General features: G+C 39.9%; 1 protein-coding gene across 3 annotated transcripts in view; it reads right to left on the reverse strand.

Moving 5' to 3' along the window:
• per2 (period circadian clock 2) overlaps nucleotides 1–13,884 on the reverse strand; it is a 37,122-nt gene extending 23,238 nt beyond the window's left edge. For all 3 annotated transcript variants that reach the window (XM_022203142.2, XM_022203153.2, XM_022203134.2), the window contains exons 1-2: nucleotides 13,706–13,884; nucleotides 4,895–5,460 (exon numbers count right to left, since the gene is read on the reverse strand). In XM_022203142.2, the coding sequence (XP_022058834.2) occupies nucleotides 4,895–5,343 (449 nt within the window). In that variant the 5' untranslated portion in view covers nucleotides 5,344–5,460; nucleotides 13,706–13,884. The remainder of the gene's footprint in view (nucleotides 1–4,894; nucleotides 5,461–13,705) is intronic.
• Between the last annotated feature and the right edge of the window lie 3,635 nt (nucleotides 13,885–17,519).

Genomic DNA, 17,519 nt, shown 5'->3' on the forward strand with positions numbered 1-17,519 from the left:
TTGTGGAATTCAGTGAATACCTCATGGTCTGCTAGCCGTCCTCTGAAGAGGGACCAAGAGGGATGGAAAGTGTGTTATAGCCTCGGTTTTCTGTCACTAAAATCTTTCAGATTGCTGGTATATTCAAACTCTGCTTGTAGTGCTGACATGTCGACAAGGAAAACTGAGTTTTGGCTTTTGATGTTAAAGTACGTAGCATTATCTCTTTAGCAGTCTGACTCACCAGACATACACTGAAGGTAAAAAAGTGCCATTGGCAGCGTATTTCATATGGCTTTCTCCTCTGCTGACACTATTTGGGTGTGAATGTTTCCAAATCCCCTTCACTACAGCAACAATCTCTAGGCAGCAGCGTACCACGTGACAGTTCTCACCTCCCTACTAAAACAACACCAGACGTCATTATTTTGAGCTGTATTCTTTGCTTAGCTCAACACCAGAAGAATGTGATTGGTTTAAAGAAATACAAACAACTTCGAACATTTTTCCTACAGCAGAATGATAATGACGTACGGCCCGACCGCAATGTGCCGGCTCCATTATTAACATGCTAACAAGGGGCAATTGGGAGATGTGAACAAAATAGTGCTTACCTTGGCAACAGACTTCTTTTTAAAAACATATTTACACATATTTGTATGGTTACTTTTCCACTTTACTTTAGGCATCAGAATCAGTTCACACATGGCTTTAGGATCATATCACTACCTGTTGTTTTAGCATGCGTTTGGCTTCTATTCTGATTTCCTGTATTCATGTGGATGAGAAAACACTGGACTGGACATTTGGACTAGGCCCAAATACCAATGATCTGTCACCAAAAACACAAACTCCATATTTAAGTAGCTGTTAAGGTTTCTAACATCATCTTTTCTTACTTACTGGCATCATCAACTTGTTCCAACTCCTCACCACATTCACATGACTCTTACATTTAGTGAAACTGAACAAGGTTTGGACAAGGTTTAACAATGGCGGTCTCTGTGAGGAAACACAGTGATAGATGCAGTTAGTATCGCTCATCATTAATTTATTTGGAATGCTCCTTTATCTCATAAGTTAGCGCTCTGCAGGTAATGTGACAAAGCAGCAGCTGAATGGTGAAGGTGAGTTTTGTAATTTCCACTTTACTTCTTTATCACTTCAACATTAACATTAACAATTTGGCAAAAATACATAACAAATCCTTATTTTAGGTTTTATTTTAGCACATTTGCATGAGTTTCTATGTATTTACTTTGATGCCCTATTTCTACTGCCAGTGTTGCAAAAACCAGATTGCATCCATTGTGATCAAGTGTTGTAAAACATGAGACAGTTTTTACTTTTTACAGAGCACTGCATTTCCTTCTCCCAACATTTCCTCTAAACGTCACAAGCATGAAAGCCAAAAAAAAAAAAAGAATGACTATAGAACTGATCACAATCAACCACCCTGTCCAAAAACTAATTCTTCAAGATTACATTTCTTTTCTCTTAGACTAATAACACTACATTATCTCCCTCTCTCCTCTTGGTATCAGTACACCACTGAGAGTGTGCTATTCTTTTGTCACTTTATGAGTCACAAACTATCAATAAATCAGCATAAATTTGCCTTTTAAACAAGCTTTTAGATTGACTGAGTGAGGGGAGGTCAAAAAGTTCGATACATATGTGGAAAAGTTTGTTTTTTTAAGGGAAATATAGAGAAACAGTTTGCATTTGGAGGGTGTGGTTTGCAAAAAAAACGGGCACAAAAGGTTAGAAGTTCAGCTGAACAGAGGGAGGGGTGAGCAGGCAAGAGGGACAAAGAGGGAAATAGAGAAGCTGGAATGGAATGAGAGAGGCAACTGAAGTCATTCCGTCAGCATACGCGTGTGGGAGTGGGTACATGAGAGACCGATGTACGATACAGACAGGAAGAAGGAGTGGTGTAAAAGAAAAAAAAGTCTGGATTCAGAGGCTTGAACTGAGGCGAGACGGGCGCAGCAGAGAGTGAAAGAGTAAGAACGTCAAAGCATGCAGCTCTGTAGCTCCACCCTGTGATAAACAGACAGAAACATGGTGCGTTGCCGTGGCAATGACAGGGAGATGGAGCGCATGACACAACCTATCCAGCATTAAGAAAAAGCCAGTCTCTTGTCTACCAGCTGACATCAATTCAGTTTTCCAGCTGGGAGCAGCAGTCATTTAATTTTTTTTCCACTGCTATGGTCATGTCCTGGGCAGAGGGTATTGTGTCTGAACATATTTTTGGTCTTGCTGTCGTCACATCTGGACAATTTAGGGGAATTTTGGCAATGTTTTGTCTTTGTGAATCATCCAAATTGCTTCTTCTGTAACAGTTTAAATGCTGTAAGACTGTGAGGAACAAAAGATCTGTCTGACACACGGTTAACAATTCAGAAGTGTACAGTTTAGTTTAAAATGATTAAAGCCAGCGTGGATTATTCCAAGATCATAAAAGCAAAATTGGTATGCTAGAGTTATTTGACTAAACTAACATACATCAGCGTTTACCTTTATAATCTGAACCCAACTCTGGACAAATATTAACTGAATTAAATTGCGCTCATTCCCTCACAGTGCTATAAAAAGTGATTATACAACTTTTTGTGATGCAGATTTCAGCCTCATTATATCACTGTGCCCTGTGCCAAAGGTTATATTAAAACCTGTGAACTAGAAGTGTGCTATATTGAATTTTTGCCTACATTCAATATGCTAACACTTCCCAATTCAGTGCATACTGACACATGCACATATATTTTCTCTTTTCCAATGGAAATCGCACATTATAGGTATTCTTGTCGTGCACTAATCAAGCAAAACAAGAAAACTACTTCAACTTCTTTGTAAATCATGCCAGATTTATTGTTCTGGAACATTTTCAAACAGAACTGTGAAACGACTGACCTGGCAAGTGTTGCCTGCCTGTCAGCATTTATTTTGTGCTGACGCTGAAATTATATTTTAACCCTCGTTTGAAAATGTGGGGGAAAAAAGTATATTTTCACAGTGAAACTTCAGGTGTCATTTTTGGGAAATCTTTGAACATTTTTTGATGGAACAAAAAGAAATATTAAAAATGTCTCTTCAGAACATTCAGAAAAAAAATCAACCAAAATCCAGTGAATTTCACTGGATTAAAGAAAATATTTGAAGTTTAATTGATATATATGTAATAATTTTAGATATTTTTAGGATTTTTCTGAAGATTTTTACTCATTTTTTGAAACTATTGACAAGAATTTTCTTGCCAAATTTGGGGGATTTTTTTAAGGGAAAGTTTTAAGGAATTATTGGAATTTTCTTCCTGAAGGTTTTTCAAATTTTCAGAAATTTAGGGATTTTTTTTGCTGAATTTTTGCATTTTTTAAAAAAAGACAAAGACACACTATTTTTTTGGGTGTCCATAAGTGAAGACAACAGGAAGGTTAAGAGGTGGAGCAAGTGGCGTTTGATATTTTTGCCTTAAAATGCACTCCTTTACGCTTAACATCAACACCAGACACTCATCTTAATGTAAGTGCCTCGTCATGATTTGCAGTTCAGTGCGGTTTTGAACTTGCTTAAGTCACTTCCAACAAATACTATGACTGTCAGACCCAAACCGGATGTTTTCTGCCCTAGATGCAAATCAGATCGTGTTTACAATGTTTCATGCTTTCCTCAGTATGAAGATACAAACAGGATTTCATTTGAGCGGACTACAAACTGTCAAAAACAACCGCCAACTGCTGTGACCAAAAACAACACCTGACTCACTCGTATGTAATGTGAGCTGCTAGAAGATCTGGTTTAGTGAATGATGTCAAATCAATCCTCATTTGGCAAAAGTCTAAAAGTAAAACTGCTATGACCAACATGATGTCTGACGGCCGGTTTTTCCTTTTATGTCACTCGGAAGAAGTGCTCAGCTGGCAGGAAGAGTGTCATTGAAGATGAAATTACCATTTAAAAGCTATTATTCAAATCAGTCTTTTTGTGGGGAAAACACTCATGGTCAGAGAAAACCGACAAAGCAGGTTCATTTATGTACAATATGTACGCACTTTAGGGCCAAGCGCTTGATGGCCATCAAATGAAGCCTTGATTCGCTCATTTACAGACATTAGTCAACGCTGCCAAACACATCCGGTAGCTGCATTCATTAAGAGGAGAACGTGACAGTGGAGGGAATAATTATTTACTTTTTATGTCGATGAAATGCTTGTCTTTGTGAAAATGTCAAGGTTCAGTACGAGGACGTACATAATCCTGTATTATTTTCCCACCAAGAGCACAGTTGTTCCTTTAAAAGTGCAGCAAAATTCCACTTTCAGTAGAATTGTCAATTTAATGGCACCAAACTTCTTTTGCTTATCAGCTACAGGACAGACATTTATCAGATATGATCATAATTTGTAGCCATGACTGCTTTCATTTGGATTTAATTACTGTTACAATATTGTCTGTTGACCTACTGACAAACGCCAAAAATGCATTGCTACAATGTGTGGAGAAATCAATAAACTTAATTTTACAAGTAGGCAACAACAGTACTTAGCTTGCACAACAGCTTTTCTGTCGGTGTGTAAGCATTTCCTGCATGAAATATTAACTTTTGGTTTAATATCTCTTGATGCTGGCAGCTCATTTTGCCTGTACTTCTCATCAGAGTTTTAAGTATGTTTGGTTCAGGTGAGTTTTATCCTGACAAAAGAACCAACACTTGGATAATTTGTCATCAGAAAAGGTCAGAGTTTGCTGACCAGACTGGATAAGGAGGACGATTCCTGGGCAATACAGGTGTTATTGATGTAAACAAGCTGAGTAAACATCTCTCTCTTTCTCTTTGATTTACACCAACAATCATAAGTGTGCCAGGAAAAAAGCAGGCCCTCTACTGGTTTGTCATTCTTCCACTGACCTCTTGTTGCTCTCAGAAGATTCCAGCAATGCCGAGTCCTTGCTGTTGCCGTTGGAGCTGCCCAGAGACTCGTGGCCGTGACTCTCGTTCCCATGACTCTCGTTGCCATGGCTTTCATTGCCGTGGGATTCGGTCCCACTCCCGCTGGACCCGCTGCTCTTCATCTCCACATCCTCCTCGGGGAGCGATCGGGAGCGGGTGTTCTTGCGAAGGTTGTGCGGCGAAGTAGGAGGGTCCTGACCGCTGCTGTCACTGCCCTCCGAAGGGAGGCCTAAGTCAGGCCCACCTTGGCTGTAGCCACCCATCCGGTGCAGCTGAGCCATGGAGCTGCACCCTGAGGCCCCCCTAGGGATGGAGCCACAAGAGGTGGACGCTCTGCACCCCGAGGCGCCATCCTGGTCCTCCAGCACTGGGAAGCAATAGGGCTTGGAGTCTGAATCTTCTGACATCAGGAGGAGCTTGACCCTGGGCTTGTTCCAGGTTTGTTAACTAGATGATGAGAGAATACAATCACCCCATCTTCACCAGGGTGACCCCAGGGGAAATAAACTAGGAGGCGGACTGATCTGTGAAGACAAGAAGATTATACACGTTAGGAATTAATCGATTGTCTATTGCAAGTAAGTGTGCATATTTTAAAGATTTAAAAATGTGACTTATTACATGCAGTGTAAAAAAAAATCTGTAAAAAAATAAGAAAATGTGAAAACTGGCAGCAAGGGTGACAAAAAACACGCATTAAAAATTGTGGAATACTGTAAAATTTAAAAAAAAAACTTTGATACTAACGACAAGTAGCGGTACACTAATGGTATTTTAAGTGGATTTGAATGCAGTTAAATTGTAATTTTATTGTCACACACTGCAAAAGAACTAAGTATGTTTTTACTGATTGCAATACAATAAAAAAGGCATCATTTTTGGTTAAAGTTTATTTACAGTGTAAGCCTGTTTTTGATGGTTGTAAAGTGAATTAATACCTGTTTCTGTGATTTTACTAGTGATTAAACTGCAATTTAATGAATTGTTTAAAAATTACAGCTTCAAAAACTTTTTTTTCACATTAGTGGAATCTGATCACTGCAACTGAAAGAAAAACGGCTACCTATAAATTCATGTATTCATTTGCATTCATTACGGAGCGACAACAAAACTCTGCGTGGATAGACGGACAGAAAGGCTGAGGAAAACAAACCACCAGAACAAATCAGATCAAGTAAGTATTAAACTTTTCACACTAACATAAACTGAAACTAATAGCTGCCTGGGTGGCGGGAAGCGAATCTAAACATGAGCATTTTAAAAGGTCAGCAGTGAGTCAAAATGTATGTGGCTTGCACTTTATCAGTCAAAACACCAGTGTTAAACACAAAGATGTACTCATCCTTTTACTTGCACATACATACACATTTGAACAGACTCACAGACCCTTTTAAGGCAGAAAAAGTCCCTGAGAGTCATAAATCAATGCTGCACTGATCCTTCTTCAAAAAGGCGTCTTTTGTCTGGAGCAATATCAGAGCATTTAGAGGGTTTAACCTCTGACCTGTGAAGAGCCCTGCAGATGCCTCTCTGATGTACAGTGAAAAGGCTCTCTGGTACAGACTGGCTGGCCTTTAAGAGCAGCGGGCCTGTCTCATCTAAGCCTTCCAACCCTTTGAAAGGATCACTTACCCCGGGACACATAAAACACTCGACTGTGTTTATCTGAATGCCACCTTAGGTTGCCAAACCAACTGTGTGTAACTTTGTCCTGTTCTCTGCAACCCTTAAGTAGGCGAAAGGTTTTCAGACACCCCGACTAGTATAAAACCAGCACCATCACAGGTAATTATGTTATATAAAGGCCAGAATTTCTAAACAGTGTTGAATGGAAATTCCTGTGATTACACGGCATGACAAACAGCAGAGTTTGCCTCAACAGTCGTGAGTTTGGAATAAAGACAAGGAAAACTGGTTAGTATTCACAATCGGAATTAGAAACTAAAAGTTTTTCTGAATGGATCACTCAGGAATGCAGCTCAAAAATACCAGACAAGTGTGTTTAGAACTTTGGTTAATGACAAAGTAAGAGATTTCTGAGAGAATTTGCGATGTAAAAGCTGTTAGATAAGAACCATATTGAGATGTAGCTCAAGACTCAAAAGTTGAGATGAAAAGGTAGCACTCAGGTTATAATTATACAGAATTATACTAATCATACTGTGGTGATGTAATATAAGCTTTTGTATGACTGTCTCTGTGTAAAGCCTTCTTGTTATAGTGTGAGTCATAACAAAACTAAGTTCAGCTCATGTTCATTTGCATTTCAACACAGTGATACAAAAATGTGTTCACCTTCTTAACCGCAGTCAAACTTGAGATTTAGAACTCAGTCAAATAAAACAATATCACTCGCATCATCATGTTTCTGTGTAACAAGTTGAGGTCAAAGCAAACTTCCAGTCTGACTGCTTCCTAGCAATAACCTAACCAGACAGACGTATGTTTTTCCCTCAGCACGGCAATGGAAAATGTCTGTTTTCTGTTCTGACTGAGGATACACAGATCCATGATCTCCTCGCTTCACCTGAGCTTTATCCAACGTGTATTTAGTCTCATCAAGGCAGTTTTCAGCCTCAAGTCCATGCATGTATAAGCATTTCTACGCAGGTGTTCTGTTGTATGACGCTCGTGCTTGTTGTCTGTTCATCTGCTGATGATGCGTAGAAAGCGGTGTTAGATTGTCTGCAAAGTGTGTGTGTGGGTGCAATGATTGGGAGGCAACAACAGCTTCAGAATCAGACAGACTCAAAGAGAAAAGTTACGTCCACATGTTTTATGTTGTCTCTTTTTAATAAGGAATCTCCGAAGCATTTTAAAACACTGCATTTGTCAGCATTCTTTGTTTTAAATAGCATCTTTTGTTTTTTTTAAGTGATTTTTTTGGCCTTTTTTGCAGAGGACGGTGGAGAGAGATAATGTGGAAGGACAAGCAGCAAATGGCCGTGGGTCAGACTCAGACCATGACCACTGTGTCGGCGACTATAGGCCTTGTTCATGGGTCGCCCACGCAAACAGCTGAGCTACCAGGGTGCCTTTAAATCGCATCTTTATTAAACTTTTATACTGAATTGATCACACATGCTGAGAAGCTCCAACTCCCTGATTTGTATTTTCAGTGCACATGATCAGTGAGTTCAGAGCTGCAATCGAACCGCCGAATCCCCTACCTTACCAACCTTCCACTGTCTGTGCTTTATTTACTCTGCAAAAGCATAGTCTACATTATACAGACTGAACTCACAGGCAATGAATGAGCATCCATAGATATCGCATTTGACAATTTGGAGGACTGAAAGTTTGCTAAGGCATGTAAAAAAAGATCATGGAAGCACAGTAGTTCAAATTAACATTTCTAGAAATACACGATCCACAAAAGGCAAATTGTAAATCTACAAATGAGTTAATGGTGCAGAGGAGGAGCTGAAGACAGCCGCAACACTGACTTACAACTCAAAGAAAGGTTATCACCTAATTAGAAACTTTTAGTGCATGTCTGAAACCCAGTCGCAGCTGGTATCATCTAGAAATGGTCATTACTTTATGGGAAACACACACACAGTACATAGTAAACATATGCTTCACTATTCAATTCAAATCAATAAGAGCTATTAGAAATTTTATCCGAATTGTCACAGACAGTAGTAAAGTTTTTACATTAATTAATAACAAATCTGTAGGCCTTTTCAAATGCTGGAAAGCAGCAAGTTCAGAATCATTAGTCTGCTTATCACTGACCTGTAGCAGAGCAGGCTTATTTTTATGTCCGTGTTGCTGTGTGAACTGGGTCAGCATACAGCAAAATGATAAGTGAGCCACCGGGGTCTTTGGAAAATGCTTAGTAAGTTAAACTACAGTTTAGTTATGACCTGTCTTCTACGCAGTGTGCAGCTCTGTGGTTACATTTTATCTGCAAGAAAAGTGAACAGTTCACCCAGACAAAATATTCAACTAGGGGCGCCCAGATAGCTCCACGGGTTAAGCGGGCGACCCATGTTCAGGGCTTTCCCCAACGCAGTGGCCTGAGTTTGATTCCCTCTCATGGCCCTTTGCTGCATGTCTTCTCCCTCCTTTCCTGTCTGTCTCAATGCACCTATTAAATAATTGGCAAAAAAAATAGCATTCAACTAATAGCATCTAACTCAGAGGTATTATTCAACCAAAAGACTTACATAGTGCACAAACTGCTGAGCAGGATTTTTGCTGTTGCATAGATGATTTTGAGCAGGTGGTGCTGCAGAATCATCAACTGCGATCCAAAGTCTAATCCAGAGTGAAAGTCTGAGTCCAAGAGTTCACGCTAGTTTCCAACTACCTCCCGGGCATTCACCTCATTAGGTCATTATCATGCCAACTCTGCTGGCTCAACACCAGCAGACAGTCAGGAAGGAAAAGAGAACCAGGGAGGGAGTGGAGCTGCACGGGAGGCAGAGGAGCGGAAGACGTAAACACAGACTCTACAATCAGATAGGAAGACAGATAGTGACCAGATAGAGACACGTTCAGCAAATTGGAGGGCAAGTGTACAAGATAGAATTCCTCCACTGTCAGAAAAACTCTTCACTTTTGGCGTCATCCTTTAGTTAAAATGGTTAAAGTACATGCATTTACATCTGATAAAGCCATGGATGCTAAAACCACATCCTGAGATGTTCTGCATTAACTGTCCCCAACCTGCACAGCTTCTATGATCAAATTTAGTGGCGCACAGACTCATTAAACATAATTAAAATAGAAGGAGCCAATTAGATGAAAAAGACACAAGACAGACAGACGTGAAAAGACAAAAGGAGGTCTGTGCAGCTGCAAACCAAGTGCCAGCTTGCTTTAAAGTACTTTGCACATGATGCTGGAGCACTAAGAATAGACAATTAAATATTTACTTATTAGATTATTTAGACTGTCTTCATTTCTCTACAGAAACAGAGAACTCAAAGTGCAGTTTTCTCTCTAATTTTCACTTTCTTAAAAGACAATTAATGAGAAATCCTCAATAAACAGCACACTAAAAGGCGTATTAGCAGCGCTTTATGCTGAGTATTGATTCTCTGCTTACCACCTGTTTGCTTTTTCTGATAAGAGTCTATAAATATCCACTCCATCTCTGCAGCGAGGGTTACCTGCGGCTAATTCAGCATCTGTCATTATTCTTTCTGTCCATCCCATCATTAACAAAATCTAATCTTTTGTGCTGAGCTACAGCAGAGGAGGCGGCAGATGAGAAAGTGGATTTCTTGCGTGCCCCTCTAAGGAACCCATCATCATTTTAAACTGAGCTCACAGGCACCGTGACGCATTCTCATGTCCCACGTCACGTCGCTGCCAAGTCACTCGTCAGTCACCAACTTTCACTCACTTTACATAATCTGACAACAGAGGCTGTGACACAGTTAAACGTCACGTACAAGGCTTTTTCTGTCAAACTGTACAACATGGAAATTAAGAATAACAAGGACCAGGTGGCTAACAAGGCAAGATGAGAAAAATAACACAATTACTGGTTGTATTGTATCCTTCAAGGACCATTTCTGCCATTTCAATGCAATTAAAGTCTCCAGTGGGAACACATTGCTTCCTTGACATTTCAACCTATGGGGCCTTTGAAAGATCATCTAAAAGATTTTGTTTTTTTATTTTAAAAAGGACAAAAGAGCCAATTTAAGACATAGTTTAAAGCCATTATGCTGGATTTGCAATCATGGTGAGAAATTAAAATTTGATTACGTTTGTTTTCCCAGACTGGCCAAAGCAGCTCAGCCTTATTTTGGAACTTGCTGTTGTCTTTAATCAGTGGTCCCTGAAATAGTCAAATCCAAGTGGTGTAGTAATGCCAGTTGAAAGCTACGCTTGCAACAGATTTTGTCTTATACAGATCATTTATTGTTTAGAGACAGAAAACTCTTCCATACACAGGCACTTTAACCTGGCAGTTTTGGAGAATTACTCTGTAAAGAAATCAATAAGAGAAAAAAGGCAAAAATTCAGTATGTTGGACAGAAATTATGTGATGAGACGCCGGATTTTGCATTCAGCTTTCTTTATATCTAAAACAGTTACATCCTTCTGTCATTTGAAATGTTCATTTTTCATATCCGTGGCATACTTTCTAAACACTATGAGCCTGAGCATTATAGGATTATTGGACATATTTCCAATGCAGACTTTTAAGAGCAAAAAAATTCCAATATTGATATATTAGCTGATATTCTTTAGATATACATATTCATATATACAGTACCCTCCATAATTATTGGCACCCCTGGTTAAGATGTGTTAAAAGCCTTAAACTGAATTCAATTTTTATTGCAGAAGCTCAGTTACTCTCACACTGAAAATTGTAGAAAATGTGTTATAGGAGAAGATTAGGTGCTGTTTTGTTGGCAAAAGGTGGTTATACAAAATATTAACATCAGGTTTGCTAATAATGGCGGCATTCATGATTTGATGTAAAAGAATTATTTCTTAATGCGTGATGTTTTCCCCACTGAATAAATGCACTTGAATTAAAGGTTGGATTTTGCTCTTTTTTTTCATTGTGATCCTATATTATTTAGAAAAAAAATAATTTATTAGAAGCTAAAGAACACATAATTATGGAGGGCGCTGTATATATATATATATATATATGTGTGTGTTAGGGCAATACTGAGACAGGAGAACTATGGGGCTACCATTTATTCACATTCAATGTATCTCACCAGGTAGTTAACAGCTGACCATGACGACACTGCTTGACTCCGCACCACTGTTCGCTCAGTTCTACTCTGCTACATGTGCTGCAGATAAACAAACTGTGTGACGACACAGTTGCTAAAATACTCCAGGTATCATTTTCTACATAATGTTTTGTACAAAAAACAAAAAAGTTTTCCCATTAACACCCATCGGATGCTGATATGCCAACACCAGTACTATCTGTAACAAGACAATAGCAGCCAATAATAGTGACTAAACATATCAGATGGTCTGTTTCATTTTCATAAACTGAGGAAATCTTTTCATATGACAGCGTAATATCACTTTTGAGGAAAGATAAGTATATTTTCATAATCTGCTGATGATGTACTTCTACTTTTCTGAAACATGATGTAAATAAAAGAAGATTTTTCACTCAGCGCAGTCAGATGTGCTGAAGAATTTTGATTTCTCAATTGCTGTTGATTACTCAACCTTTCACCAAATCTATAAAAGGATTTTCCAGTGTTTCTTTTGGCAAATCTGACCCACAACATGCAATCTGGTGTCTGTTTAGTCGTTGTTGCACATTTTGATGAGCTATTCCCTCCCCTACTTTAGTTACTCTGTGGGGTTGTTGCCTCATACACTGACCTACATTTGTCTTGAGCGACATCTTAAATCGTCCTGATAAATCCATGCACTTCTCTCCACACACGTTTCCACATCTACCCAGAACACTTAAGGCTCTGTCCATTTTTGTCTACAGTTCAAAAAAATGTCACAGTTCAGCAGAAAACTCCTCATGAAGCTACAAGCTGACAGGAAATGATATTCACACACAGACTGCTGCACAGGTGCTTTGTCACACTTCCAGTTTCCTCAGTTAAAAATGTTAGTTTTAGAGAAACCACACAAGTCCAATCCTTGAATAAAGTTTGCCTGGCAATAAGAAGGAGAGTAATTTGCAAGCTCTTCTCCTCCTCTTGGGATGTAGGCGGGGAAATTTGTACGGCTGCCAACCCTTCCTGATTGCAGCAGTAAGATAAACAGGTCTAAGTGACTTCTCCTTAGCCAGCTTTACATGCGTCAGACATCCTTTTTCCTCCCTTTGGACTCACAAAGGATAGCTGAATATGAGCACATCATACATGCTGCCATCCATGATGCATAGTTCACACAGGATCTCTGTAAAGTAAACGTCAGGCTTCAATGTCAAATGAGAATGACAGCTACATTTGAATCTCACATTTTGGGATTTTTCAACATTACTTCTTCAGAATCAGAATTAGAAAAAAAAACAACTTTATCTTCGAGGGGCAGTTGTGTGAAATTGACTTTATGGTCTTTACGGAAAATTTAAAACCAGCTGTTATTTATCTTCACAATTTGCCTTTTTACTCCAGAATACAGACATCAAACAAGTTACATAAACTGAAAGTGAAGTTATGCTGTCACTGCATAATGTGAGAGAGCACAAAGCTTTCAAGAGGCAGAGTATCCTTTAATGTAAGGATCGTTTCCCTGACTCAACATGAGGGAAAAGCGTAGCTCACATCTTCCATATTCTCTAATCGGAGTTGCATGTGAACTTCTGCCATGTGCTGCTGCTGCTGCTGCTGCTGCTGCTGCAGTAGAGACTCTTTATGTAAGGCGTTATGTCTGAGATTTCATGTGACAGTGACACCAGAAAGCACGTCCACAATGCGCCATATGAGACTCTGGCATCCCCACCTCGGTCACACTGTCAGCTCAGCTCTATTTATTCCGCGGCTGAGCGATATCCATCAGTTTGACTGCATAATGCATCCACTCCCCTTATGTAAAGTTCCCGTGAGCGGCAGCCTTTCAGCTCAATGCGCCTAAAGGTTATTCTGTCACGGGAGGATGCAGGTTCCCGCCGTCATGTGGGCAGGGCCGGTCTCCCGCTGTAGTCTACTGACCGGGGCTGACCCTCACGTTAACACAGTTATGCAAGTTTCACGCCTCACATTGACATAGTGCGTTACTTATCCAGAGCTCAGCTAACTTCACCATCACACACATGCTGAACCACACTGCAATACCGACACACACAAGCAAAAGTCCACCAACCTCACAGCAGATCTCGGTGTCTCCGTTAAAATGAGGCCTGTTCGAGCTCTTTCTTGTCTGTAGAACTACCGCAGATGTCGTACCGAAGTCGTCGGTCCCGTGCCTCCCCGACAGGCTGCTTTCTCCCGTTCTGGTTTCCTCACTCACCGGGACTCTGCTCTGGATCTCCAGCGCAGGCTGTGACCTCATTTCGGGCTCCTCCCTAAGCTCCTCCCCGTACTGAACGCCCATTGGACCAGAGGACAGTCCCTCGCAACGTCATGCTGCTCAGAACCAATCAGCTTTGCCCGCCTCCACGGGGGCGTTCACAGCAACTGCCGCTCCGCGCTGCGATTGGTCCAAAGCGCTGTCAGTCCTTTTATATAAGGATGTCATCGCTTTCACGTGGAAACCCACGGCGTCAGCCGGCGTGAGAGAAGCGAGAGCAAATCACTACGACGCTGCTGCCGGTGAATGAAGCCGCGGAGATGGTTGGCTCGCAGCGGCTCAGCACGGCCGACTGTTATCTAAACGGTTATACAAGTGTGTGTGTGGCCAATGTGGGTGAACGGTAGGGTGCGCAGTCATTCGCGCAAGCATTAAAGTTCCTTGACTCTTAAAAAATGTGACATAATTCAAGGTGTCTTTGATCTGAGGAGTTATCTAATTTGCAGCCATACTTATGTAAAGTGCAGCTATGTTGTTGCAGTTGCCGAACAATATATTGAAATAATAAAGCACAATGCAAAAGTAAAGTGAGGATATTTTCAAATATGGTGTAATGACTATTTCAATTTATCACTTGGGTTCATATATACATTGAGTAGAAATCACCTAAATTAAAACAATATTTTAATGTGTTCACCCTTTTTCTTTGGTGCAGTTACACAGTTTTTAAGCTGGTTAGTTGTTGGGTTATTTCAGCATCAGTTCCATTCATTTTTATAAAACCGCACTGGCTGTATCAAATTGAGATCATGTTTCTGTGCACGTCAAACTATCTCTTGCAGGACTCCTTGTTCTGCTTGTGGCTTAAGATAGTTTTTTATGAGTCTGGCTTTATGTTTGGGGTCACTGTCAGATCATACCCCATCTGATGGTACTGTGATGAAAAGAAATCATAAAAACATGAAATAAAACAGACTGTACCTTCATAAAATGCTCATTATTGTCCAGATGCATCCGTTTTATTAACACAGCTGTATTTGATGTTACTGAGATGCCCTTCTGAGTCACTTCGAAGTCAAACTGTCCCCCTAGTGGCTGGATTTAGACCAATTTCATGCTCAAATTATTTATAAGAGATCGCTTGCTTTTAGCATATAAAGGTTTGGTGAGTAGTGCCAAAATCCATTATCCCAATTAAACAGTCTAAAAATGATTAGTTTCACATATGTTCATGTACATCATTTTGTAGTTAAGTGTGTATTTGCATTGTGATACGATTTCTTTCTGTCCTGTGTTTTGTAAGACTGTATTAAATGCTACCTGAGGAGCAGTGCTCAGTGTGTAATCTGAAGGAGTAGATGCTGTAATAAGCATTTTCATTGTTGTTGCTCTGATTGTAACTAAGCACTGTGTGCTCATTCAGCTAAAACCAGGACAACTTTTTACATAGCGACTTCTGACATTCTCGTCTTGGAGGCTTGTTGACTCACTGTGAGGCTTTGGTCTTTACTATCTTTGTAGGTCAACCCCTGAAATGCAATGAATTTCAATAGTCATGCGGTTGCTACAGAGAGCCCAAAGTAGAGCAGACTGTATGTTTAATTGATTTTGTCGTCACTTGAGTTGTTTTAAATTTGAATGGTGATGAGTAAACAGTAACCATTTGTATACAAGGAAACAGTTCTTCACGATGAGGCAAATTAAAGACTGTTCCAGCCAACTTGTTAATTTACAAGGAGGGATACTATCCAGTATCATTACATTAAAATGAAACCATAAAATTTCTCTCACTCTATTTTTAATATGTCTTTTTTCTTCCAAAACACATTTATCCTGTTCAGAGTTGTGAGAACCTGGAGCTTATCCCAGCTCATTTTGGACAGGTTACTGGTCTGTCATACAGATTAAACACACAGACACACAGCCACACTACACTCACACCTACAGGCAGTTTGGAGACTCCCAGTTATCCTGTATTTCTGGACCGTGTGAGGAAACACGAACAGCTGCAGAAAACCTGGACAGACGCAGCGAGACACACACAATTTGCCTTTCCACACAACGAGGCCTGTCTGGCTGGCTTCAAACCCAGGAGAGACTAACCACAAACATGCACCAAGATAAATATTTAAACTGTTTCTATAGCACTCTTCAAAACGTTACAGTGGTTCGCAGACACAAAAGCAGATTATTGTGGACGTGTAGTAGTGGGATAATAAGACATGATATAGAAAATGGTGCATCTTACACTAAAAAATAATAAGCATGAACACATTTCTCACACACACACTTATAACTGAAAAGCCGAGGATAAAGTTACTACCCTTCATTCACACTGATGAAACATATGAATTGAAAATATATACAGATTAACAACTATTTGAAATGAAATGTACTGTTTTTTTCTTCTTTATTAGTTATTGCTAATTCATAACAGTATCCACTGTAAATAAGTCAGTCAAAAAGGTTGTCGTGTTTATTCCTTTATCATCGAGTTCCTCATTTTCTGGACCTACGGACTCAGCAGTGTGATCAATACTTGGCCAGAAAAACAAGTTTGCACATAAGGAACAGAGCAGCAGATGGCAGAGAGAACAAGCCAGTCTTGCCTTGTGCTGTGCGTCAGGATGAGCCGGTGCAAAGAGGAAAGGTGAGAAAGTGGGTGAGCACGCCAAACATGTGTAGCCCCTAAAACCAAAACGGATGCACATATGTTTATAGTTCTACAAGCCATGCCTACCCACACAGTCACGTATGACAAATGCAAAGACAGATTGATTCAGGTGGGAAAATCAAGAGGATGTTTACTGAGAACGGTGTATAGATAAGCATATGGATGTATAGATATATGCACATACTGATTTTAACTTTCCTCTTTGGATGGGCTCACTCGGAGCCTTTCTGTTCAATCTATACTGTATAAACTACTGTTTCTAAAGTAAAATATTCAACACTTCATTATGATGTTGTTTTTTTAATTTATGATGCATTCAGGCAAAACAAAGTGATGATATGTCAACAGCACAGAGAGGGCATCTGTTAATAGCTGCCATTTAGTCATTTCTGAAGGTTGTTGTTGCTTTACAAAGTGAAGTACGGTGCTTTTAGCAGATGTCATGACATCTTCCAGAAATATTACTGACGTATGAAAAAGGCTCATTTTGGGGGTACATCACTGAGATACTGTAATGGAATGGAAAGTGTGCATGGATAAATACTCTGAAACATTATATTTCTTATATTACTTTTTCAGCTACTAACAGACTACCAGAACCAGCCCTCAGCAGTAAAAAAAAAAAAAATCCACCAACTCAACATTAAAAGGAATGAAATGTTTCCAGTGCTACAGAGAAGAAGCCTCAAAACCTTAAACCACACCTAATCCATCCCTACGCAATCAGTGACGCACAAATCCTAATATGTCACAGAACTAGGATTAATAATATCCATGTAAACCACTGTGGACCGACAAACTGGATGAGACATCTTGATGCAACGTAATCATTTCCCTTCTTTGGTGCTTGAAAGTAAAAGTGAGAGAATGACGCAAATCAGCCCGGCAGTCCGTGCCGTAATCGAGGCCTCCATGAAAACAAGGGCATTCCCTGTGTGAGGGGGCGGAGTGAGACATCTACAATACATGATCATCACTATCATGTGTGCCTCA

This window comes from Acanthochromis polyacanthus, chromosome 9 (assembly GCF_021347895.1).
Source record: "Acanthochromis polyacanthus isolate Apoly-LR-REF ecotype Palm Island chromosome 9, KAUST_Apoly_ChrSc, whole genome shotgun sequence".
NCBI lineage: Eukaryota > Metazoa > Chordata > Actinopteri > Pomacentridae > Acanthochromis > Acanthochromis polyacanthus.